This window comes from Anser brachyrhynchus, assembly GCF_964034855.1.
Source record: "Anser brachyrhynchus genome assembly, chromosome: 4".
NCBI classification, from domain to species: Eukaryota; Metazoa; Chordata; class Aves; order Anseriformes; family Anatidae; genus Anser; species Anser brachyrhynchus.
Window position 1 is genome coordinate 4,951,540 of NC_137698.1, and position 25,499 is coordinate 4,977,038.

Consider the following 25,499-nt stretch of genomic DNA (forward strand, 5'->3'; position numbering starts at 1 on the left):
TAATATTAGATAGTCATGGTTTGAAGCCATGGATGAGCATTTCTGCTAGAGGAAACTCACACACACAGACTTTATAAGACACCTCAGGCACTGTAGATATAATAGAGCCACATTTTTTCCATTGACGTTTACCAGAACTAAACTCTCTTAGGAACAACCATACAGCAAGCGAAGGACAAATATTCACTGCTCATCTAGAGGAAAGGCAGTGCCAATTGGTAGAGCATCATTTGAAAACACGTTTGAATACAGCTAAGCATAATAGTGTAAATACAGCATTTTTCTACTATGGTATAGTTAAGACTACCTGCAGCATGCAACCAAAGAGTCACCTGAATTGAAAATGTTCTTCCAGCAACAGCTGTTTTGCCCTGTCCTCCTTTAATGGGTTGCATCTTTAAGTGCTAGCCCACAGCAACTAACCACAGAAAGTGAACTTCTTAGAGTATTTGTTAAGTTCCAAGTCCCTAGGAATTAAAACACTTTCACTGAAAATGAGTTGTCTTCTGGTTTTACGCGATAACTTTCATCAGGAGAGAAAGAATCCTCAACACCAAGAAATATTTCAGATCCATGCTAGAAGCTGCACAATTTACTACATCTTAAAACATCAAGTGTTTTATAACTAAAAGATTAGTTAGTGAAATAAACAATGAGCTGAGAAGCAGAACTTCTCTCCTGCAGCATGTCATAAGTATTTCAGGCTAGGCAGAGATAGCTTACATACTTTCTAGGTTAATAAGGTTTAAACAAATAGTTAATTCCATAGAAACCTGAGCCAACTAGGACAAGGTTCAGTATATTGTAAGTATCACAGCACTTTGTTCTCGTTTCAAGAACTACTAGCAATAGCTTGGAGGAACTGCTCACAAAAATTTAATAATTTTTTTTAAAAAAAATCTATAAGCATCTCTTACCCGATGTTTTTCTTGTAGGGGATATTATGGATGAGAACCAGTACAGCTGACAGCAGACATGCATCTGTACTGTTAAGCACTTCACTTTATAGTGCCTTTATAGTGCCTGTTACTTTCCAGTCGTACATTCTTCACAGCACTATTGCATGTAATTTAATTCTACCTTACTTGGAAGTTAACTGTAGTGGTAGCTCAATTTCTTGTAAAAAAAAGCAATAGTACGATCACTCCAATGTATTCATCTTCCTTACTTTTTCTTTTTAAGTACTACAAACGCAAAGGCTTTCTGTTCAGTCTCAGTGTCTTGGCACTCTTCTCTCCCTTGCACTGGAAAGCATCATAAAGTAACATAAGCAGCTTAACTTACAAGCAGAATTACTTCGGTGGCATGCTGGGACATTTTTATGTGCACTTAAGCAGCAACACATTTGAACAGTGGCCAACAGAAGTATTTATTTTTAAGATCCTTTTTTCAGTAACAGAATTTAAGTCCCATTAATTTTAGTGCCCAGTATGGAGAGCACTTCAACTTGGAATTATTCAGTCTTACAGTAATCATTTTAGTGTTGCGCACCTACAGAAGACTCCTAGGCAAGTCCAAAACATTTTGTAAAGGACAAGGTACCAATGGAGCTTTACAGCTGTGAAGCCTGCCAGAAATGAAAACTAGTTCCAAATATTTGTTCAATGCACCCACTAGATTGAGCAGGTTTGTAAAGTTACCCCATGAATCTTTAAGACAGCTTTGGTAAGTTAAGAAAAAGATGTGGGGAAAGTTCCTTTAATAGTAAATGGGCAGACTTCATCTTGCACTGAAATTAAATGGAGCTGATCTCCAGAGTCATAAGTTGTACTTCATGTCTGCTGAAAAGAGACAAAGGATTTGGTTCAGTACCAAACTTAGGCAGGATAAGTTATCTACCCAGATACTAATGATGGGAGAAAGTCAGAGTTTGAACGGATTGAGATTTAAGATGTGGGTAAGAGGATTTGCAGTGATCTAATTAACAGAATTCTCTCTCATGTCTTAGAAGTATTCCAGAACTCACAAGTATTACTGAGCTTTGTTTCTCAGTTATATGAAGGATGTATTATCTTAACATAAGAGTCTTGATTTTCCTCCCTCCTTTGAAAAAAAAAGTGCTACAGTTCATAGCAAATGTTTAGCACAGCTTTTTGTTACTACCCCAACTGTAGCTATCTTTCCAAGAACAGGGGGGAATGATTAGCATCCAGTACCGTTTACATCCACAAGGGAGTGCTAAGCACATAGCAGACATCTCAATTTACAGTGCTTTCAAGTGTTAGTCATTTCTGACATCGGAATTAAGCATCTGCAGCATGACAACATAGCAGCACATTTTAAATGCTGAGGTTACGCTGTTAAATGCAGTTTGGCATTTGAATTTCCAATTAACATTGGATTAAAGTTAGGCAGTGCAGAGCACCCAGCAGCATTCAAATCATGCTGATAAGCCAGGTGTTCAAGTGTAGCTTTTTGTTAAGTGCCTAGAGTTCAACATGTAGATGCTCTTCAGTAGAGAGAAGGAGCATTTTATTTATAGTTATAGTACAGGTGCAGCTCATGACATCTAAGATTATCATAACTCCAGGAAAAATAAATAACATACTGCTAAATAGCAGGGCATATATAGCCCAAATATGCCTAGAATCAAGTGACCAATAAGTTACATGAATCCCAAGATCCTCCTGTTCTTCTCACCCACTGCAATCCCCTTCCCTCTTAGAACTGCTTTCAGCTTCATACAGTTCATATACAATAATCACTATGTTCTTAAAGTTTTTATGTACCAGCTGTTTTGGATTGGATAGACTACTACTGCAGTAAGCACTACCATGTAGCATTACTTACCCCATTTCATCACCATATATATAGGCCCCAAAAGTCTTCAAGCACATCTGTGTTAAGTTTGCAAGAACAATTTAAAGCCATAGAGATAGAGGATTTTTTTTTTTGTAAATTAAACACACACCCTTTTGAGGTGTTTGATACAGCAGAGAAAAGTTGAGCACTTAAGGTGGGATTGAGCCAGAACAGGAACCAAGTATTTTGCGCTAGGGCTGCCACTTACTTTACTTCTGCATTACCATAGAAGTTTCTATCAAATTCAGCAGCACAATGAAAGCTCACGTTGACCAATAAAAGCAAAATCTTTTCATTCTATTATGTTTTCTCCTTCCATCAATAGGAGTTTCCTGTGCAAAAAAAGAAACCTAATCCTGCATGAAGAAATTCTACTTGGCAGATGTTTTACAGAAAACCCACTGAGACACAGTAGTGGCTATGCAGATGATTAGTTACCTATGTTATCAAAGCATTTGTTATTCAGCCACCAGATGAAAGCCACTGTTTAAGCTCCTTACTGGAATGCTTTGCATCATGTTATTTTCAAGGCATGGTTAACACTAGTGAAATTCATTCACGATTTTCTAGAAGATAGTATTACTAGACGTGGCTTAACATGAACATATTTAAGATATCAAAGCCTAGAGTTCAGCTTCAAAAAGATATTATGCTCTATGAAGTTAGTGATCCAACAAGCATCTTGGGAGATTTATAGACTGTCACTGAACTAATTCAGTGGTAAAATAAGAAAAGGACTTTTATGCAAGTGTTTTGATACCAGCCTTTTAGCAGCTCAAGATCTACAAGGAGCAAGCAAATGACTGTGTAGGTATGTCCATACACACGCAACTTCCAGGGGCATGCTAGAAAACTCTGAGAAGCTTATTTAAAGTAACAAAACCAAACATCAGCAGAATTTCTTTCTTAACTAAGTTTTGCCAAGGATATATTGTAAAGAACATTGTTTATTGTATTTTACTTTGATAACGCACAAAAATATTTGAAATGCACATTAATTCTCATGTACAACTTAGTTATTGATCCCCTTAACTAAAAAAATCATTTGAATACTCTGTATTGCGTTTTAATACTTCAACTGGATTCTTTTTAAAAACAAGTTGTCATTATTTAAACTATGTTCACACGTGTTACTCAGTTCAAGACATTCTTAAAATAAACACCATTTCCACCTCAACTCTTAATGCAGTTTTTGCTTTGCTATCAGGATTAATTGAAGACTTGGAAACGAAACTGAGTTAACTGCAGAAATGAACACAGACAATGAGTTGTTAAGCATGGTATGCTAGTTTTCTAGTTTGCTTTTTTCCCCAACAATACAAAACAAAAAGCAACAAGAACCAGGTAGCTGTTAATTTGCATTTTTGTTACATGTTTACACCATGGTGGTTTCCTACATTCTCAGCCAACAAGCTCATATAGCTATTTTAGTTGGACTAAAACCCTGGGGGAAAAAAAAAGGAATTCGCATGAGTTATACCCCAGTGAAATTTATTATGAAATGGTTTCAGGTAATAATTGAAGAAATGCTACTGTTGCTTTTATTTACCTTGTGTGTTTTTTTTCCAATTAAGTCACAGAAATATGTGCCAACAGGTAAAAAAATAAATTCGATGCGGAACTATGGCTCCCAAGCAAACTTGCTACATAGTTTCAGCAGGAAATAGCTACTAAAATTAAAAGTTCATTTTAAATATAGCCCCATTTCAGACCCGGTCTCTCAAGCAGATGAGGTCAACAGGACTTTGCCTGAATTATCAACAGTATGATCACTCTTTTCATATGAGTAGTTTTGGTTAACATGTTTAACTACACAGTGTGTGCTTTTGTGTATATGCATATACATACACCAACAGTCACTGTATAGCTCTATACACAAGGCCGAACTGCAGTTAGAGACTTAGACTTTGAAATTGCGTCCTTTCTAAAAAATAATGTTTTAGGCTCCTTGAGCTCTGATGTTAGCAGCTATTCCTAATTTGCAAAGTTATCCGGTAGCACAACAGTTTAAATATAAAATATTAATAAAAATGTAAAAATTGATATATAGTAGAGTATATGGAAGATAATAGTGGTAGTAGTATTTTAGGGTCGTAAGATATTCATGCCCACAGCATGTAGAAAATATTCAAGACTCGCCTCCAGCTCTACTAGTCACGTAAAGGTCTTACCTTCATTAGCAAGGATAGTGCAAACAAACCACTTCCCACAATTGTGTTATTTTTTGTATACTTCAATACACTGATATCGTGCTTTTACAGTTTAGCATGTGTCTGCCCTTACACTCCAGATCTCTGAAGATGACATTTTTGGGTGCTTCTGTGGATGAGCGATAGTTAGTAATGAAAGTGTTAATGTGGTCTTTGGCACCTCTATCTCATTAGTAAAGCAAAGTCCTGCTCCATTTTCTTTCAGGAAAAGTCCCATCAGTGGTGCATTCTACTAGCACTGAAGAGTAGAATAGATCTGTACAGCGTGATGATAGGAAAACATTACGAAATAGCAATATATTCATCTACAATTGTCTTTCCAATCAATTGCACAGAAGTTTGGTCCACTTCTTCAGTTAGCATAGTCCTCTTAAGAGCTTTGGTTACAGCATTAAAGTTTTGGTAAAAAACAGAGCAGATGCTTTTCTTCAAGTAGATTTTTCATTGTCTTCTCCCGTCTTCTGAACCCGTGAATACTTTTTGCATGAAGATTTGAAGCAGCTGGGAGGCCAAGATATTGGCCAGGAAAAGCTGCAAGGAACAGAGCCTTGCACATTCTTCTCGAAGAAATAAAATATTGGGTACCACCACGCTCGAGAGAGAAAGTTTGTCTGCGAAGAGACCTTTAGAGTCTGTATTGACAGAAGTAGGTAAGGAGAAAAAGGACACAAAGAAACAATCAGTTTAAAGCACTAATGATCATTTAAGACCAAAAAAGGCAATATTAACATGCCTTTGCAGATATGCACGTGGTCTTGCAAAAATGCAGGTAAATACATTGCATTTAGCATGGAAAAAAACTGATGAGTACTCAAGTAGGCTATAATACAAACATACTACAAACCGAGCACCTTTAAGAAAGGGATACTCTAATGCTATACAGTTTAGGGAGACAAAGCACTCAAGTCTTTTTGAAGGAAAGTCCTTTCAGGCATGTCATGTTTCCATTGATGACTAGTAGCTGAAAACCAGATTAAAATGTCAGTTCTCAAGCCCTTTTATGTTCCTACTTGAAAACACTGAAATAAATGAAAATATCTTCTGAATAATATACATTTAAATGACATTTACAGCAGAACTGCCAATGGAATTTCAAGGTGGTCTAGGTGAATGATATTTCTCTCACCAACCTAAATTATCTACCGTTGATTCATAAGCTTAAATAATCAAGGGCTATTCTGTACATCCACAACAGCAATAAAATATTAAAGTTCAAAAAAAAGTGTTTTTCTGCCAAGATATCAGGAATGTTTTTTAGAACTTAAATCCCAGATTAAAAACAGATTAACAAAGCATTAAATATTTACTTAAACCATAGTAAAGTCAAGCTCCTTGACAAACTCACTTAAACTTCAATACTGACATTCTAATTTTTATTTCAAAATTAAGTTTTGGCCAGTCAGCAGAATTAACAAATGCAATACATTGATTCTAAACTTATTTGCCACTCACCTTTTCATTAGCCATTGAGTGGTACCACCAGAAGAGCCGTGTGGTGATGTAGTAAGCAATGATGACATCTACAGTGTAGTGTTCATGAGCAACAAGGATACAAATTATGCCAGCAGCACTCATCAGCCAGCAGATTAAGTGATACCACCAGAAATGACGTGGTGAATCTGTAAAAACAGGGAGGTAGAGGGAAAACAAAAGCAAACATATTACTATAGCAATCCGCAGTGGGTTAAGAAGGAAATTAAAAAAAAGTAAGACTACTAAATTCTAAAGCATAAAATATCTACGATGAACTCAAGTGAACCAAATATAAGCTGCCACTAGAGGCAGACGGACCATCACCTGTTTTCTAGTCAATTTAAGTTTTCCAGTTAACACCAGTTCTATTTTCCACATATTCTAGAAAAAAGTTATTTTACTTGGCTGCTCTGAATCTCCCATCCTTTTTTAGTCTATACTTGAGGTAGCTTTCATTGAAGTCCAATGTCTAGAACTGATGTAAACTGAGCAGCAAATCACAGATGAAATAGGAAAAAGACACCTGTACTTTAACTCCTAGGTTTTAGCTACTTCACTGAGATGTCTACTTTGCAAAACACTACACAGTACAGGGAATAACAGTCCAAATTTACACTTTTTCATGAGAGATTAGTAAGTGGGAGCAAAGCTATTCTTCAAAATGTATTTAAGCCACTTCAGTGGCACAGTTCCCTTCCCTTTCTCTCCCCACTGAAGAAGGTCTTGGGTGTCACAAAGACCATTCATAACTTCTGACGGGCTAACAGGCTTCATTTCACTTGCAGTGGGAGGTTTTGGCACCCCTTCCCTTGTGGTCCTATGGTCAGTTTTTAATTTTACACATCAGCAGACTAGTTATTGATCTCAAACCTACCCAGCTACAGTTTGATATAGGCCTGTGCAAAGCAGCGGCTGTAAGACTTGAATTTCGGTGCATATGCCAGAACAGTAAGCTTTCAAGTCCCCCTAAACATTACAGACAAATTCTTACTTACTGATTAAAAAAAGAATCGGAAGCCAATTCATTTCAATAAGTTGAAACTAGCCCCAAGCAAGACACACAAGGCTAGAAATATAAATCACTATTCTGGGCAAAAAAAGTTGGAGTATGGGGGAAATAAATGAGGCAACAGCAAAGGATAAAAAAATGCAAACAAATCCACTAAACTGGAAATAATAAAAGCCTCATAATGCATCTAATACTGAAATATGTCATATCAAAAGAATGAGAGAGCATCTCATTGAGAGAGAACCAGTTATAGAGCACAATCCCACAGAAATATGTGCTTAATAGTTAGGCAGCAAAGGACTCATTACAAGAATTTGCATGACACAAGTCTTCAACCCTTTGTGATAAAAGCACAAGAATTACACTATCACTAAATAATGTGTTATCTGCATCTGTCCTCGTACTAAATACATTGAAGGGTATGTGAACAGCATTCAGCTGCAGTTACATCCACAAACTAAGACAAATTTGGTTTTAGGCCATTTTCCTAATACTGTACTGGTAATTTTGATGAGTTACATATGCCATTCCCTCAGTACTATTCACTTTACACAGATGACCAAGGCCTAAGAGTCAGGAGACTAATTAGTTATCCTAAACCTCTTATAAAATCTTATAAAACCATCTTGCATCTGCAGATTTCAAGTTTACAATATTAAACTGGCATTTTCAGATGTTTTTAAAGGCAGAACGCAGCATTGCAACACACCTCTCCCTCAGCATTTTAACAGAGGGAGGCATTCAACTGATGCTAGCTAGTCCTATTTGTTTCAGTGAAGAGTTATACATTTACATGTGCCAAGCTAGCATTTGTGTAGTTTGGGATGTGACACCAAGACGACTCCAGTTCCAAACATGCAAACTGAAAAGGAAACTCCTCACTACTCATTTATAAGCAGACAAATTACAAGGACAGACGTATTGCTTACCATATATCAGACTCCAAAGTTGGCGCTCAGTTCCACAGAACTTCAACTGATTCTGTGTGAGCAGCACAGATAGATTCCTCACCCTCCCCATGCCCAATAACACTATAAAGCAGAAGGGGAAGCCGTAACCCTATTATCTCCTGTGTGCTTGCCAAACTCTTATCAAATTCAAAGTCATGAGGAAGAGGCTCTAGAAGACAACATCCGAGGAGCAAAACAACCCACACCACTTTCCACTGTTTGATGTAACTAACATACTGCACGCTTAGAAGAACACTGGTTCTGTATGTAGAAGCAGTGTGCAACGACTGTATGCTCAAGCCACAAAAATCCCTTCAAACCCAAAGCAGTCAACCTGCACAGAGCTAGTCTGCAGCGTGTTTTAGCCAAAATTTGAATAACCTGTCAATGAATAACTAAATGCTGGCTTGCTTCAACCAATCAGTCTATATAAAGCTAGAAGTGAAACGTCTAGTCCCATTAAGCCCTTAAAACCCACGCCACTTTTACTATACCTGCATTCCAGTTCCATTTTCATTCTGCAAAGTCATGACTCGTATTTTCAAGCATCTAAGTGTACAATCTGTGTGGAGTTGACCAGTAACTTTTGGAGGGCAGTTTTACATGCACTCCTATCACGTGCTTTCCCAGTGCAACAGATATGAACAACAAAAGTGTATTAAATATGTCATAACTTACACTCCTTGATGAACAGGTAGATCAGTGTCAGCACTACAGTGTGACCACTAAACAGGAAGTCTCCACAGAGGATGTGAGATCCAGTTATGGACAGACCACCACCAGATATCAGTCGCAGGATCCTCTGCAACTTTGCCTGAGAATCTCCATTCAACTAGACCATCAAGAAAAGTAAAACAAAAGTTAAGATACAGTGTAAATTACCTGAAAACATTTGCCGATAAAGTTCTTATGCAAACTTACGTTGAGTTGGGGAGACAGGAAGAAAAGGACACACTTATCTTTATTTTCTTTACGTTCCCCCCCCCCCCAGTCTCTAAATTTAGTAAATATAAAATTGTTTGAGTTACAATCTAAGTCACAATTTACTCAGATTTAGAGGCTTTTTTTTTAAAAAAACATGCATTCAGATCAGGTCTTTATTTCACGCAAATATTTGGCAAATACTTTTACTCAGTTTCACCTAAGGTGAAGGTTAATTCTAGAGGAAAAAATAAAATAGCTCAAGGCTGAAAGAGACCGTAAAGATCATCTAGTTCCAACCAATAGTATCATAAAGATACGGGGATTTTCTTTTTTCAAAATCAGAGAAATATTCACATGGACAAAAAATCCTGAAGAGCTATCAAGTTTCTCAGAGTTTGAGTAAACCCTCGTTTCAATGGCAGCAAAGTGTCTTTGCTGAAAGAACGTTTAAGATTCCCTTTGTTTGCCTCTTCCCACCCTTTGATAAAGCCTGCAGGCAAAATAATTGTGCAAGCTATTAAAGCAATATAGATATAGTTGAGGGACTCTGCAACAGTGATGTAAATTAAACTTTTTCATAACAAAAGAACATAGTGGATGAACTATTTAAGTCAAGTTTTCCCAATTGGAAAGAATAAAACTGAATAGACTGTTTAAGGTTGATGAGATCCTACCCAAAGAGGTGACAAATTCACTTTAGTATTTGCTCTAATAAGCCATAATGACTCAGGCCGAAATTAAGACAAGAATTAGGAAGTAAGAGCTCTTACCTTTGGCGCACACTGAAAATGCATTCCAGGCACAGGTAAAGTGGTAACATACATAGTAATACAGCGGTACAGGTACAAAGTTCCTATTATAAAAAAAAACCTGCGTCCCACTATTGATCTGAAAGTAAGGGAAAAAAGGATTAACTACAAAGGCCACATGCAGGATACACATGTAAGAGTTAGAGCTCTAGCTTTATTAGATAGCTAAATACACGGAATTAAAGAGCAGCTCCGTACACTGCTCCTTGCCTAAGCAATTCTCTAAAGCACTACTTTAAGTCAAATACTAAAAAGTCTTTCTTGATCATAGTAGGATACAGCAAATACCACAAAGTTCCCAGCAAAGCTATCTAACTATCTTAACATGGCCTCAGTCTGATTTAGGCATGCAATTTAGGCGTGCTGTCACGTATAGTTTCCCTTGACTCAATGACCTTCTATTTTCTTCTCATATTTGGAAGTCGAGTACATGTTTATCTTAAACAAATCAAGACAAAAGAACAAGCTTCTAGTCTAGCTGTAGAAGACAGTGGCTTCTTCCTCAGATGCATAAAAGGTTTTTTTTTTTTTTTGCTTTTTAAAGTATCACTGATTTCCTCTGTTTAAATGTAGCCGTTTCAGTAATCACAACTCTGGAAAGCCCAATCCCGTAGTAAGTTTGAGGAGTGAAAGTACACGTCAAATTCCAATTTAAAAACACTACATGATAAACAGGAGAAAGCCACATCTCTGTATCCAGCATGGACACTGGAGCATCTTTCTAATAGCCATCCCTTCATCGTTTTCTGCCAGACCTATTTTACCATAAAGCTACAGATTCTACTGTAAGCTTTCTTCTGCTACCCGAGTTAAATGACAGAAACCAATGCTTTGGAAACAGAGAGAAAGAAACATAGCTACTTACTTATATCTAAGAAATAACCACTGGAATATCCATAATCCAACTAGTATCATTCCATTTATTTCTGATACGGAAAAAGCCCATTTCACACGATCAATATAATCAAAAAATTTATCAGGCAAGGGAGGGCTAAGTTCCTTCGGAGGTACTCTCTCATGGACCACAGTGATCATGACAGTTGTTAGAATCAAGTTGAAGAGAGCATAGACAAAGGCAATGCCTGTTTTCCACCATTCCAGAGGAAATTTGTTCCTTGACTCAGCAGGCATAGCAATCTGGATGTAATCGGGATATTTCTTTGCTGTTTTTCGCAAGCCATTGGACAAGCCCTTTGGTTTGCTATTGCCATTTTTGTTCTCCTCACTGACTGAGAGAGTAGGTCGTGTGTAGCCATTAGAAGCATCATTGTTTTGACCCTCCATATGGTCTTCAAGCTTTGCTGTCTCAATGGTATTCATTCCCAAGCTGTATGGCCCAAACCTGGGGGGGGCGTTCAGTAACTGTTTTCCAGGCTCTCTTTAAGGTCTCTTGCTCCTCAAAGTCCAGTGTTCTCGTTCCTAGATGATTTTTGATTACTGGTAAAATTCTTAAAATGAGTCCATTGTGCTGAAAAGATACTGTAAAGCAAGTTGTGGAGACAACTTTTTCTCTAGAGCTGTATCATCTGCAAAAAAAAATTCAGGACCTTCAGAACTATTAATGTGACAGTGAACAAATCTTAGAAATGCTTATTATACATGTTTACATCCATTTTACATATACAGTCAAAAAGAAACTAAAGGTGATACTGTAAAATAATTCAAGATTAGACTTATCAAGTTACAGTTTAGGCTTTTTCTTTTTTAAAAGGAAAAGATGCACAGACTTTAATCATCACAGGTCTCACTTTAGTTGTCAGAATTAAGACCAATCCACATGTGCAGCAATTCTGAACTTTACCACTCTAGGGCATTTTGTACAAAATAATCACTCCTGTTTGCAATACGGTTACTGTATATTAACACGGTTTATCCATATAGATCAGCCAATCTCGTTAGTTGAGGTGATGAGAAAAGAGAAAGCCACTACAGGATTTCATTTTGTAAGGCATAAAATCAGATTATCTAGAAAATTCACTCATGGATAGTTCAATTAAATATCCTTGGAACTAGAAGTATTTCAACCATAGCTGTTGTAGTACCCACTAAACATCTGGATTTTCAGAGAACTGAAAAATACTTCTGGATTAGATTCTTAGTTATGGTAATCTATATGTAGAATAAGATATGAGTGATCTGTATTTTTCCATTGGTTTACATAAAAAGGGGTCTAAATAGATGTTTTAAAAATAAATGAGTAGCAAGATTCACTATTGTGCAGAATTTATTTCAGGCTGTATTTATCAACTCAGGAAAATCCGACAGTTAAAGGCACCCATTAAAGTTCTCACTAGGTAAGTGAAAGCCATTTTCTATACTACTCTCTACAGGGAAAGAAAACGTAGTTCACCTCTACAGAACCAAAGTAGTTCTAGTTGAAGCAATAGCCAAGTTTTGTCTTTAAAGTTCTGTGATACTGCTTGCTTATAGTTGTAGCATGCAGTTTTTATTCTGTTCATTTCCCATTACAAAATAAATAATATACAAAGTGTTCGCTGTCTACCTGCTAATTTTTTTTATTGCTTCTCTAAGAGGAAAGCCCAACACCACCACCACCACCTCACACCTGCATGCCAAAACAGGCTGCTGCTGTAATGCTATGCTGTGTGTACAATTCAGTGATTAGGATGGTAACTGGAGCTGCCCATCTCCCCGTTCCGTCATAGACCTTGTTTAAGAGAAAACAGTCTGTTTAGAAAAAGCTTGTTTAATAACTCATCTCTTTATAGCAAAGAATCTAAACTCAAGACAGTCTGGAAACTTTTGGTTTGGTGTTTTTTTTTTTTTAAAGAAAGCTATTTAACATGGTCAGCACATAAATACTACTGATATTCTATCTACTCTTCTTACAGCCTAACGACAAAATGGCTTATTAATTGATGCCAAATAAGATTCATACAATTAATCCCAAAATATTCAAGAAGTATTTCTAAATCAACTTCTCAGTGGTGTCTCCAGAATTCACTGTCACTGGTTGGCTTTTTCTAAATCCCTATCAAGTGCATGAGAAGCTACACACAAAGCAAACAACTCCCCCACCTGCAAAAGTGACAACCTGAAGAAGACAAGTGATTATTTCTGATGCTTTTTTCCTCCCTCTTATTCTGACAGTAAGTTCTGCTTTCCTAAGAGAAGGGGATGCTTAAGCCAACAGCTGGGCAACAACTTCATTGTGGTGCTTGTCAAAATTAAGATTATTCTTTCAGAGCAGATGTTGAATCAGTAGTCATACTAGAGTAGAAGAGCATTTCAACTTTCACATGTACTCATCTTAACGCATTCCTTCCCCTGTCTGCTAAAGACAAGGATAAGACCCAAGACTTCAGTGATGATACAGAAAAAACACTTCTGCTGTAGTGTCACATCTACACACAGATAAATGGAGATACAGCTAGAGTTAAACCTTTAGCTACTTTAATTTAGCGTTCAAAAGTCTTACGCCATCGGTAATTAAATTATACCTAGAAAGTAGTACCCTTGCATAACTATTTCTTTAGACTGGTCAAATCTGCATTCATATGTATGTAACGGTACAGAAGCGTCCTGATGTTTTATCACAGCCACACAAACACACAGAAAAGCTCTCTCCTCAGTTCAGCTGTTTCCAAGAACAAGGCAAAGAGACATTTTACCGTTAACATTTAATTTCTGTGTAAGTCTTGTACTCTTCTGTATTCGAATCCAAATTCCAAGGAGAAAGAACAGTTTTTCAGGTTTTTGGAACTGTGTGTGAGCATTTGGAAGGAAGGAAGGAACAAAACCTGATCTTCACACACAGTCTAAATCCCAAATTGTAAGAGCAAGATCACTAGGGAGGAATCTGTGAGAGCATACTACAACTTTCCCCTGTTTAAGTTAACACTGTACATGTACTTTGATCAAGATACATATCACCTGTTGTTATGAATCAGTAAGTTTACGGGAACCAGCTGCAGTGAAAAGTTAAAAATCAAGCTTGAGAGGACAAGGGAAAACACAGCCTACTTGATGCCTATTTCAAGTTTATCGTTGTTTACTTTCCCAGTTTTAATGGGATCTGATTCCAGAAGCAAAGAAGCCTAGCTCCAATTAGGCTGGTCATCATACAGCAGGTTCCTTTCTGTTCACCTCCTACATATCTACCCTCTAATTAAACAGGTTAGAGACAGCAGTCCATTTCCAATGGCTAACACCTGAAGACCAGCAAGAGAAAACAAGCTTTTATATGCTCTGCTCCAAAAGGCATTATTTCATAGAAAAAGCAGTTTGAGTTTCATTAAATAAAATTACTGTGAGATAAACATGGTGTCGTTTTGTTCCTGCATGATTCTTGATTTAATTGCAAGCATCATAGCCCAAGCAACGATTTCTGTCGTGTTCCCAGAAAATAGATGGGGGAAAATGAGAAATCATGTGCCAACTGTTGCCCTCCATTCCAAAAGCAATGAAAAAATAATCTTCTCTTTTAATGAACAGAGATCATAAATCTCTCAGGCTCACACAATTTTTAATAATAGAAGTATACTGTATGATAGACTTATTATTCTATAGACAGAATAGTTAGAGCCTAAGCCTCTTCATTTATGAAATCTTACTAGCTGACCGTTCCTTCCTGATTCTCAACAGATGTACATACGTCTGAGAAGCATGCACATCCCCAACCTGAAAATATGAAGCATACATTAGCATTCACTTAAGACCATACAACATGCATGGGAAGACTGCGTTCCCCCCAAAACACCAATTTTAATCCTCAAAATACAACATTAGATAAAGCTCCTTTTAAGAAATGTAGTCAGTCATTCAGCACCGGCTTTTCCCTTCAGAGCTTTAAGGTAACACCAGACCTTAACGGAGCATTACACTAATGCAGTATTCATAAGTGAAGTCATCCTTTTGTTTCCTAACATTTAATCTTCATCTCATATACCTGTTTCAAGGATCACTAAATCACTGCAAGCAACCTACTCTGCAAGCTGCAAGAAGTCACGCTCCTTTTGATCACTGAAGATTAGAAAGAACATAATGTCTTGAACTCAATACATCGAAGAGAAAAATGAAGAGTCATAGGTCACAGAACTAAAAATTTAACTTGGCAGATTCACTTAAGAAGCTATCCTACGATGGAATCAGTCAGTTTAACAGGTAAATCTGTCATATCACAAAATTCTTAGAACTGAAAAAAGCACTCCCTGACTCAACTAAGAAAACATTACAAGCAACCTGTTTCATGGTACCTCTTCAGTGGTTGCAGCAAGAGCAGCAAGAAGAATGATGTGGCTGGACTCCTCGTTTCTCCTGAAGCCCACCTCCAAACACTTCCTGCTTCTCCAGAAGGGGTTAGTACAAGCAGGAAGCACTCAGATGTTCAGACATTCCTGTTAAACCTGTCTTGAGATTTCTCTTAACTAGCACCGTGGTGCAATACGATCCCCCAGTGGAAAGGGTACAGGGATACTCAAGAAGCTTCTCACTTAAAAGCAGGGGAAAAAAGGTTCTGCAAAACCTTGGCTTCCTATAACCACAGTCTGAGCTACAGCACACTTTCTGAGAGTTCAAAGCAGTGACTGCACGGTTGCTATACTAAGTCCTCTTTGTTTACTTTATGGATTAAAAACCCAGTATCGTTGAAATGTCTTCCTGGGTGAGGCAAAGTCCAGTTCCAGCTGGACCAACAGACACCTGCAGTTTCATTCCATTACCCTCACTTCCTGCAGAGACCAAACTAAGCTGTTGCACAACTCATTTTTGCCAGTGAATTACATGCATTTTGGGACTCTACAAGCAAGAGAATTTTTTTTAAAGAAGGAACCATCAGTTCCACTTAACTGAAAGAGAAGATAAAGGCAAAATATTCCACTGCCATGCCAGTAAAGGTTCTGATTTGTATCTTCTTTCAAATGTAACTTCTTGAAGCATCTTTCAACATCAGAAGTATCTGAACATAGGCAACATTATGACTCCGAGATTCAAGTCCACACAAGCCACCCCATTCTTTGTAGGCCTTCAGGTTTTGAAAATGCTTACCATTGTTGTTGTCAGCTGACACGACATAAATATTATGCTAGAACAGAAGACACTGAGAAAAATGTTTCTATTTCTGTCACACTCGTGGTTTATTTTCATCTTTTCTCCCAGTTTCAAGCTTGCTTCGCTTTGTGCCTGATGTTGCAGAACAGTTTACAAAGGAAAGTGTGTTTTCCGTTTCTCCTCCAAGTCAGATTTTAGCTTCACCCCTCCAACCAGGGGTAAAAAGATTTAGAGAGATGCAGCGCTCAAGGGTTTCTTTTAAAATCATACGTAAAATATCCAGTCTTGGAGAGTACCTAATTCCATTCTCCTACCACATACCTAACCTCAGATTTTTCTTTCAATTTTTATACTTTCAAATTATTTTTCCAATTCCTGAAAAAAGTCACTTAGATGAAAACACATTGAAATGAAAAAAATCAATTTTCTCTCAGTTAGAGAGATTGATTTCCACTGGATGGACAAGAGCCCCAGTTTAATTTTTCTATCTATAGACTTTCACAGAACTGGTTCATAATCAACTAAGTTTGTGCAGCCCTTCTCAACATGTGTCACAGCAGCCACTGATGGGGAGATCAGCAATCAAAACCAGATGCATTTTGTATCCTGAACAGTTGAAACATCTGAAGAATGATGCATTTAATGAAAAATATCAAGTGCTTCACAGTATGCAGTTGACTTACTTGTGGGCAAAAGGAGGAAGCTACTTACTACCACTAGTAATTTCAATAAAGGAAGACTATTTTCAAACATTTAATGACACCCACATAAGCCTTAAATATCAAATGGCATCTGAACAACAAAAGAACGATAACCTAACAACCTAGCAGCAAAGCAGCCTCCAGGTTTTTATATTAACTTATTAAGCAAAAGCAATTATACCTACAGCTTGCAGGAAAGAGCGGTGTTCCTTCCTGGTACTTTGACAGGACTGCAAGGCTTATTGATCCATCATTTCTGATGTCTCATCAGGATTATTTCCAGCTGAGTGCATGCTGTGGTCAAAACTTTGTTTACACTGAAAGCTCAAGGTGCTATATCATCTGGTCTGTAGGAACTCAAAGACTTTCTTTCCCTCACAGTGCCTTCTCAAGCTATTTTTCTCTTATTCTGAAAGAATGCAGAAGCCTTATCGATGAGGAAAACAAGAAACAAAACCAAAACCCACCCTTGCTGGAAGCTTTTGCTCCCTTACTGCCAAGCTGACAACCCAGAGAAGTAACAGAGAGGACTAACAGCGTAATCATCCTGTGATATTGGCTGTGAAAGGAACTCCTCAGAAGTACATAGTTTTTTCAGACCAAAAGGAAAAAAAACACAATTAGCCCCCTTCCCACACCCCCACAACTCTCACATCCACAACTCCCCCAAAAGGGGGTATTCCTTTTGGCTTCCACATTGTCCTTACACTAATTTAATTAAAATACCATATTCCTTCTATCGTGGAACCTGGGACTCCCCCTTATCAAGAAATAGGAGGTGCCTATAAACCACCTAGGGGTAGAATTAAGAGTACTTCAGTAGCTAAGCAGCAAGCACCTGCTTAGCTACAGGGCCATCCTGAAAACATTCAGCGTTTGGAGAAATAAGTTAAAAAAAACTAAACAGTTACTCAAAGCTACCAAACATTCACTGGGAGTGGAGGGGACATGACTCAGACTTGAAGACAGCCGAGTAACCCAAACGGATAACTGGAATTCCTGTGAGGCACACACCCAGGTGCTAAGAACAAGGTTTCTTTTTGGAACAAATTTAATATTTTCTAAAGATAGACACGTACCATCATCAAGCAGCACAGCTTTTCAACCAGAAACATTAGAACAGAAGTAGCAATTGCTAAAGTGAATAAAATAGAGTGCACTCTCAGTAAGTTTGCAGATGACACCAAGTTAGGTGCATGTCGATCTGCTCGAGGGTAGGAAGGCTCTGCAGGAGGATCTGGATAGGCTGGACCGATGGGCTGAGGTCAACGGCATGAAGTTCAACAAGGCCAAGTGCCGGGTCCTGCACCTGGGGCGCAACAACCCCAAGCAGTGCTACAGGCTGGGAGATGAGTGGTTGGAAAGCTGCCTGGCCAAGAAGGACCTGGGAGTACTGGTTGGTAGTCGGCTGAATATGAGCCAGCAGTGTGCTCAGGTGGCCAAGAAGGCCAACGGCATCCTGGCCTGTATAAGAAGCAGTGTGGCCAGCAGGGCTAGGGAAGTGATTGTCCCCCTGTATTCGGCTCTGGTGAGGCCACACCTCGAGTACTGTGTTCAGTTTTGGGCCCCTCGCTACAAGAAGGACATGGAGGTGCTCGAGCGAGTCCAGAGAAGGGCAACGAGGCTGGTGAGGGGTCTGGAGAACAAGTCTTATGAGGAGCAGCTGAGGGAGCTGGGCTTGTTCAGCCTGGAGAAGAGGAGGCTCAGGGGCGACCTTATTGCTCTCTACAGGTACCTTAAAGGAGGCTGTAGCGAGGTGGGGGTTGGTCTGTTCTCCTACGTGCCTGGTGACAGGACGAGGGGGAATGGGCTAGAGTTGCACCAGGGGTGGTTTAGGTTGGATGTTAGGGAGAACTTCTTTACTGAAGGGGTTGTTAGGCATTGGAATAGGCTGCCCAGGGAAGTGGTTGAGTCACCATTCCTGGAGGTCTTTAAGAGACGTTTAGATTTAGTGATATGGTTTAGTGGAGGACTTGGTAGTGTTAGGTCAGAGGTTGGACTGGGTGATCTTGGAGGTCTCTTCCAACCTGGATGATTCTGTGATTCTGTAATACACTGAGGAAAAATGTAAATGGGAAAGATACACAGCGAGCAGGGAATCTTAATGGGTTTTCTTCCTGGGCTTCAAATTGCTCCCATACCAGCATCTCCTTTATTTTTCTGCACCCACCCCGCAACCTCAATTATTATTTAAAGGAAATATTTGACTGAGGGTACAGCTTTAAGACAAGCGTAAGAAAGCTTGTCTACATTTGGCTCTTCCTGCTAGAGCTTAACAGGTAGTTTTATTTAGGTTGTTAGTCGCACGATTTTCACATAAAGATCATTTTCACATAAAGTTAGCTCACAATTACTGTCTCTCACCCAATGTTTGGAGCTTTTGTAACATCCATCAAAATATTTTAACTTCTGGAATTTATCAAGGACCGATTTGTCACAATTTCAGCAGGTTCTCGAAATAAGTAGTTCTTAATGTGCTGTTCCAAAACTGAACACTCATACTGAACAAGAGTGTTCAAAATAATAAGATTGATATACTCTATCATTAAAGATATATACACTCACGTACAAGATGCCAGTTTCTAGGTAGTAGTATTTTTAAACTTCATTCACTCTTATTAGGTTTGGCTCAAACATTTGATAGAGCTGCAATATATTCTTGTCTTTGGTAGTCACAATAAAAGGATCGGGAGGTAAATTACACCGGAAGTAAGTTAAGCAGCTGGAGATAACACAAGAGAAAGTTATTACATCATATTACTACCTATATCACAGTTAGCAGGAAACAAGTGTTAGTAGTTGATATTGTCTTTGGTCAACCAAATTTTTAGGATTACCTTTGGGGATCAGAACAAGAAAAGAAGCTGGGTATTCTCTGCTACCTTCATAGCAGTGATTTAAGATTTAGTTAGTTTTAAGCATTCCAGGTCTCCAGTTTTACAGTAGCACTTTCTCCATCCTTTATGTATGCCTCAAACTGCACATAGATCACAGAAAACACTCCTAAACCAGATCTGAGCAAAGTACACTTTGGTATGAAAAATAGGACTGAGCTTAATAGATTTACTTATTATACCTATTTTGCTACAGTAAAAATATTCCCAGAGCCAAGCTCATCTTTCAGACGTACAATGTTTATGCTTACACTACGTTAACACATGCAAAAAGTGGATTGCAGTTTGACAATCTGGAAGTCGGAAGCTTATCTACATTCTCTGATAGGCTGCCAACACACTTGTCACTCGTGATTCTGAAGAAGCATGAGATAAAGCTGTATTACAGAAGTACTGCTCATTCAAACACTCTCAGAACAGATTATCATATTGTCACTTGCGAGTCTATATCAGTTTTTCCTTAGAAGCACTTACCAGGACCCCAACGGCAATGCAAACAATGGAAAAACATCTGAGCTCTATCATTCTGAACATCACTGAGTAGGTTTGCCTTAATCATTTGAAGGCATCTTCAAGATCTTCAGCTGTTTGGTCCCCAGACTCCAAAGGATCCTACTTGCTGACCAAGATCTTGTTGCCCTTTAATGGATGCTTCTGGACAGAACAGCATGTTGAACTGAGTTGATAGTTAAGCTCCCAGTCAGCTGCTTTCAAATAAATACAAAAAGGTACTGAACGACTGCCTATTTTGTAACATTGCAAAGCAGCACTGGGCTTGCATCCTTTTTTCCGTTCATTAAATAAAAACTTTTTATAAACACTCCATAAAAAGTAGAAGCCACTGTACTACCTCAGTCTTATCAGGCAAAAGATAACTTAGGAAAAAATGCCAAAATAAGGCTCAGGATCATCATGCTCTTATGTAGTTCACTGTCTGAGTGTTTCAGCCCTCTCTGTGCTGATCACTTATTTTGCTCTAGCCTCCTGATGCTGTCAAGGAACCACTACCCAAAGAAAGATCCTTCCCCAAAGGACACAATAAAGACTTGTTGGCAGCCTAGCAGCACATCTGACGTCCCACATCTTCTCTAGATCGCAGGAAAGTTGCGGTTACCAGCCACCGGGAGCGACACAAGAGGCAGCAATGTTTCATAATGTTTTCTAAAATCCTCCACCCAGTTACCGAGGGTAAAGGTTGTGCTTCACCGTGGAAAGTCAGACAGAGAGGTTAGTCACCACTTTCATCACAGGGTGGTGAGCAATCACACTGACTAATGTGTGCTTTAAAGTGACACTGCTACAGCTTATCAGGCAAGAGGCAGTTAGAAAGCCACACGCTTAGGGGAAACTTATCAGTGATACATCCTAAAAATATTTCGGCAACTACTGAAAAGATAACGCCTGACAAGTTTTTCCCTTGTGCTACTCCCAAATAGAAGCATAGCACCAGTTGCAAAGTAAAAGGTCACATTTATGAGAACATTCCCAAGTATTCCCTGAGGCAATAAAAAACCCTCTTCCTAAGAGTTTAAAGAGGATAGCAGTTGCTTAAATCCACAGAGCACTTTACAGTGTTAGCAGGTAATAAGCCAGAAGCACATGCACAAGTTGTACAGCCCAGACAAAAGCTATTTTAGCACCTCAGTACAACACAGAGGCTCATCCCTCACAAGTCGTGTTTAATAAAGATGCAGTACAGATATTAGTCCTTGCAAGGCATATGACTTTAAAAAGATACCCAGTAACTACAGTCCTCAGAGACAGCATAAAGACACCACATCTGAGGACAGGACACATTTAAAACTGGTTAGCTTCATACCCTAAGTTAGTTTCACATATCCCTCAGTCCTCGTCACACGCCACATTACAAATTAGAGACCTCTCCATAAGAGCAACACTCGTAAAGGCCCAAGCAATGAAAACATCCTTTTTCAGAAACAGTAACATCCCACCTATTTTTCCTTCCCTATTTGAGTGTATCCCACACATGCATCCTGACACATTGTACCCCATGTGATATATCACACCACAGTGCTAAACAAATCTGGAAGGGTGTGTTTCACTGAATACCCTGAGCACCTTCTCTTTTCCCTCTCCCACACCCATACCCTAAATAGCTTTCAGTGTGATCAGCTCTGGTCCAGCTGCCTAGAAAGCCTCATGAGTAGTAACTGGGAGGGATGACATCCACATTACATCCTCTGTCACTAATGGTAAAACATGGAGATCAAACGGAGCAGATGATGAACCACAGCCTGCTCCCTGCTGCAGTCCTCCCTCTGTCTCCTCACTCACCTTGCCCCTACCACCAGGGGCTCCCAACCCCACCTGCCATCAGCAGCTTGATGCTCCTGCAGCACAACCAAAACTCCAGTGAGAGCCAGCAATACTCAGCCCTCTTTATCAAGCCAGGTCACCAGATGGAATCATAGAACCCTTAAGATTGGAGGAGACCTCCAAGATCATCTGGTCCAACCGTCACCCTACTGCCAACGTCACCCAATTAACTTTGGAGAAGAGGGCTTCGCCCTCACAGCAGCCCTCCAGCACAGGTCTCACCTCCCAGCCCACCTTAGGAGCACAGGGAAGGGGAGCAGCAGAGAAGGGCACAGGGAGGCCGCTATGACCGAGGGTGGGGAGCAGGAAACAAGAGAGCCTCGCATCAGCACGGAGATGGCGCGGCACAGCACAGCAGCCATTACACGATGCCTCCCACCACGTGACACCTCCTCCCTCACGCGGCTGCCATTACGTGACCTCTCCTCCCTCGCGCCACCTCCACTACGCGACACCTGGTCCCTCACGCAGCCGCCATTACGTGACATGGCCGCGCTTCTGTTGGTTTCCCCACCGCCATTTTCTTCTCTTACGTTTGCAACTTCCCTTGCCCCAGTATTTCAGGAGTAGTCATCTGGTTTTATTTCTAACGCAGAAGTTAAGACTACTGAACAACAAATACCACCGTTAATATACACAAATGTTTATGTAGGAAATTAACAGGAATCTGTGCTGTTGTGCTGATTTATCTTTCTAGCTGCTAGTTTGTCATAACTGAAGTTATAACTGCCATAACTGTTTCTGTTTTTTCCCCCTACCAAAATGCTACCCATCATGTTTAAGTACTATACAGTTAAAGTCATCATGATTTAAATTTTTAACCCAATCCCATGGTCTTCCTTAAACTTGTTCAACTGTTCCACTAGCTCAAGGTCCTCTATTAATAGAAGAACATACTTTCCACATTATGCTGACAAGAAAAAATAATTCCTTTTAATATTTAGTCATGGAAAATGACACTGTTTAGCTTTAAACACTTAAAAGTGCTATGTACTTCAACACTTCCTTCTTCATTTTTGTTTCCTCTGCAGACTGATGAACACAACATGCTTCCTTTGAGCTATCTGTTCTTCTGGCTGTCACACATCTCCCCACAGCACGGGGTAGCAGTGATAAAAGTTTCTAATGGATGGTAAGAGTGGGGCAGCAATCACAAGTGCCACTGAAATCTTTCTGCAATACCTTTCCCAGACATTTCGCCATCTCCATTTGAGGCACCACCCTAGAGGTGGGCAGGTGTTGAGAAGGCTGAGAGTACTATTAATGTGTTTTTACTGCCTCTCAGAGCTGTTTGCCTAAGTAATTAGACATCTCCAAAATAATACAAACCTCTCTCCATTATTCCTTGCTATACTGCAGCCTTTGATATGAAGTATCTTCTGTCCTCTAGCATTTAACAACCCCACGTTGAACATCACTGCAGTAATGAAATCTTTCTGTCAAGCCCCTCATGAGACTTTCATTTAATCCTTTCATGTATTTTCTTCCCCTTCTCACCTAATAGTTTGAGAAGTTTACTGCCTAAGGCTCTTAGAAAGGACTTAAAGAACCACGCTCATGATGCTCACTCTGAATCCCTATTTACTAGATGTGTATATTGTTCATTTTCCATTTCTTTGTTTAAAGACCTGGCCAGTAACATGACTATCACTAACTTGAGTCAAGATACTTTTTCCACAGTAGAAAACAAAACCAAGCTGGAACTCAAATCTCGTTCTGACATTCATCTTACTAACCATGAAGAATACTCCCAGTTCTGGCCAAAGGAAAATAGCAAGGTCAAGATAAAGAAATCTGTGACTGAGCAAACAAAAATTTGAGAAAACAGACTTGGAGAAGTATATTTATATCTATATCTCACCGTTCAGCCACATTTTCATGTGTGGTCCTAGAGCTCTCAAACTTGATTCTGAATAGAATTAAGTAGAAATAGAAAGCATTTTATAGACGTGATTCAAAAAGCATTTTAAAGCATCCTATCCCATGACCCACCAGACATCTAAATGTGCATTGATTTGGAAAGAAGTAAGAAGAGACTTGAAGGATTTTTTATGTAGGCTAGCTGAAACTTGGAAAGACAGTAACTATAAACAAGGTGACAAACATGGTTCTGGAAAAAGTTCTCCCCCAAAAGACACACTGCAGCAGCCAGAGCTCCAGCTGACAAAACTGTATGTCATCTCCAGACTCACCAAGACAAGTGATGTTGTGTGCGCGTGCCAAGTAACCACAGCGGATAGTAAATAAGTGGTGAATCTCAGCTGCGTAACAAGAGAAAGAACTAAGTGTTCAACTGGAAATTATTGAATCACTTCTTCTAAAAGAATAGAAAGTAGAACTTCAGCAAAATTAGGGCACAGTTAAAAAAACAATTATTCTGGTCTCCCAACTGGTGTCTTCTCATGAGGAAGCACATCTGCCCACATACTAACATTTCTGTTGTGCTCCTGCATGTCTTCCTCAAATATCTCAATTATGGCAAAAGATTTCCATGCATCAGCAAGGGCAGTCCAAGCGCTGCCTTGCAACTGGCCTTATAACTTTAGGGCAAGTCAAAATAATAAGTTACTGTCTGGAGAAGAACCTGAAAGCTAGACCCTGTAATGGCTTCCATTTCAGGATCTCTTGTCAACATAGCACTACAGCAATCCAGCCCACTTGCTAAGGTACCTACCTACACCTAACAGATGCTCGATGCTACACACTCTTGTGCTGGCCTACTAAAAATCAGCTGTTCCAGGAAATGCTGTTCTACAGCCATTTTGTAGCTACATACAGCCACTGCACATGCCTCTGCTCTTAATGAATCTCCTCAGGCAGGATATCTTGCCACAGGTAGGCCAGTGCATACAAATATCAGTGCAGCCAAAGCTACCTTTTGCATGCACACCTGTTCTGGAGAGGTGGCAAAGGGCATGAAGGAAGTCTCACACAGACTTGATCTAAAAGGTGGATCAGGATGACTTTACCTGACAGTCACCATTTCAAGAAGTTGTTAGCTTGTCAAATTTGTCTTTTGTGTTCCAGTTGTGTAGCTATAACACAACCTGGCAAGGATAACAACAAATGTGTTAATACCAACTGCCTTTCCAGGACAGACATTAAAAATAAGAAGCACCTCCACAATAGCAATTACAGTGCCACAAAGGAGAGGCAGAAGCTCTCTAGACTAGCAGAAACAAATTGGGAAGAAAACAAGACCCATGCACGTTAGACTGCAATCCTAGCATTTCAGAGTTGTACCAAGATGTTAACAACTGCTGGGCAGCCTAAGATGACAGCCTAAAGCATTCTGCACTAATCCCTGCTCATGCTCTCTTAAAACCATTTCATCAAGACAAGATACAAACACGGACTGGTTCAGGACTTGTCATACAAGCT

General features: G+C 39.3%; 1 protein-coding gene across 5 annotated transcripts in view; it reads right to left on the minus strand.

Moving 5' to 3' along the window:
- Nucleotides 1–895: 895 nt before the first annotated feature.
- Nucleotides 896–25,499, minus strand: part of SGMS2 (sphingomyelin synthase 2) — a 36,867-nt gene continuing 12,263 nt past the window's right edge. For 4 of the 5 annotated variants that reach the window (XM_080591055.1, XM_080591051.1, XM_080591052.1 and 1 more), the window contains exons 2-6: nt 11,043–11,703; nt 10,139–10,256; nt 9,123–9,276; nt 6,465–6,631; nt 896–5,644 (exon numbers count right to left, since the gene is read on the minus strand). In XM_080591055.1, the coding sequence (XP_080447181.1) occupies nt 5,441–5,644; nt 6,465–6,631; nt 9,123–9,276; nt 10,139–10,256; nt 11,043–11,497 (1,098 nt within the window). In that variant the 5' untranslated portion in view covers nt 11,498–11,703 and the 3' untranslated portion in view covers nt 896–5,440. Of the gene's footprint in view, nt 5,645–6,464; nt 6,632–9,122; nt 9,277–10,138; nt 10,257–11,042; nt 11,704–15,393; nt 15,670–25,499 lie in introns of those variants that run through there. The other variant, XM_080591053.1, reaches the window with a different exon arrangement.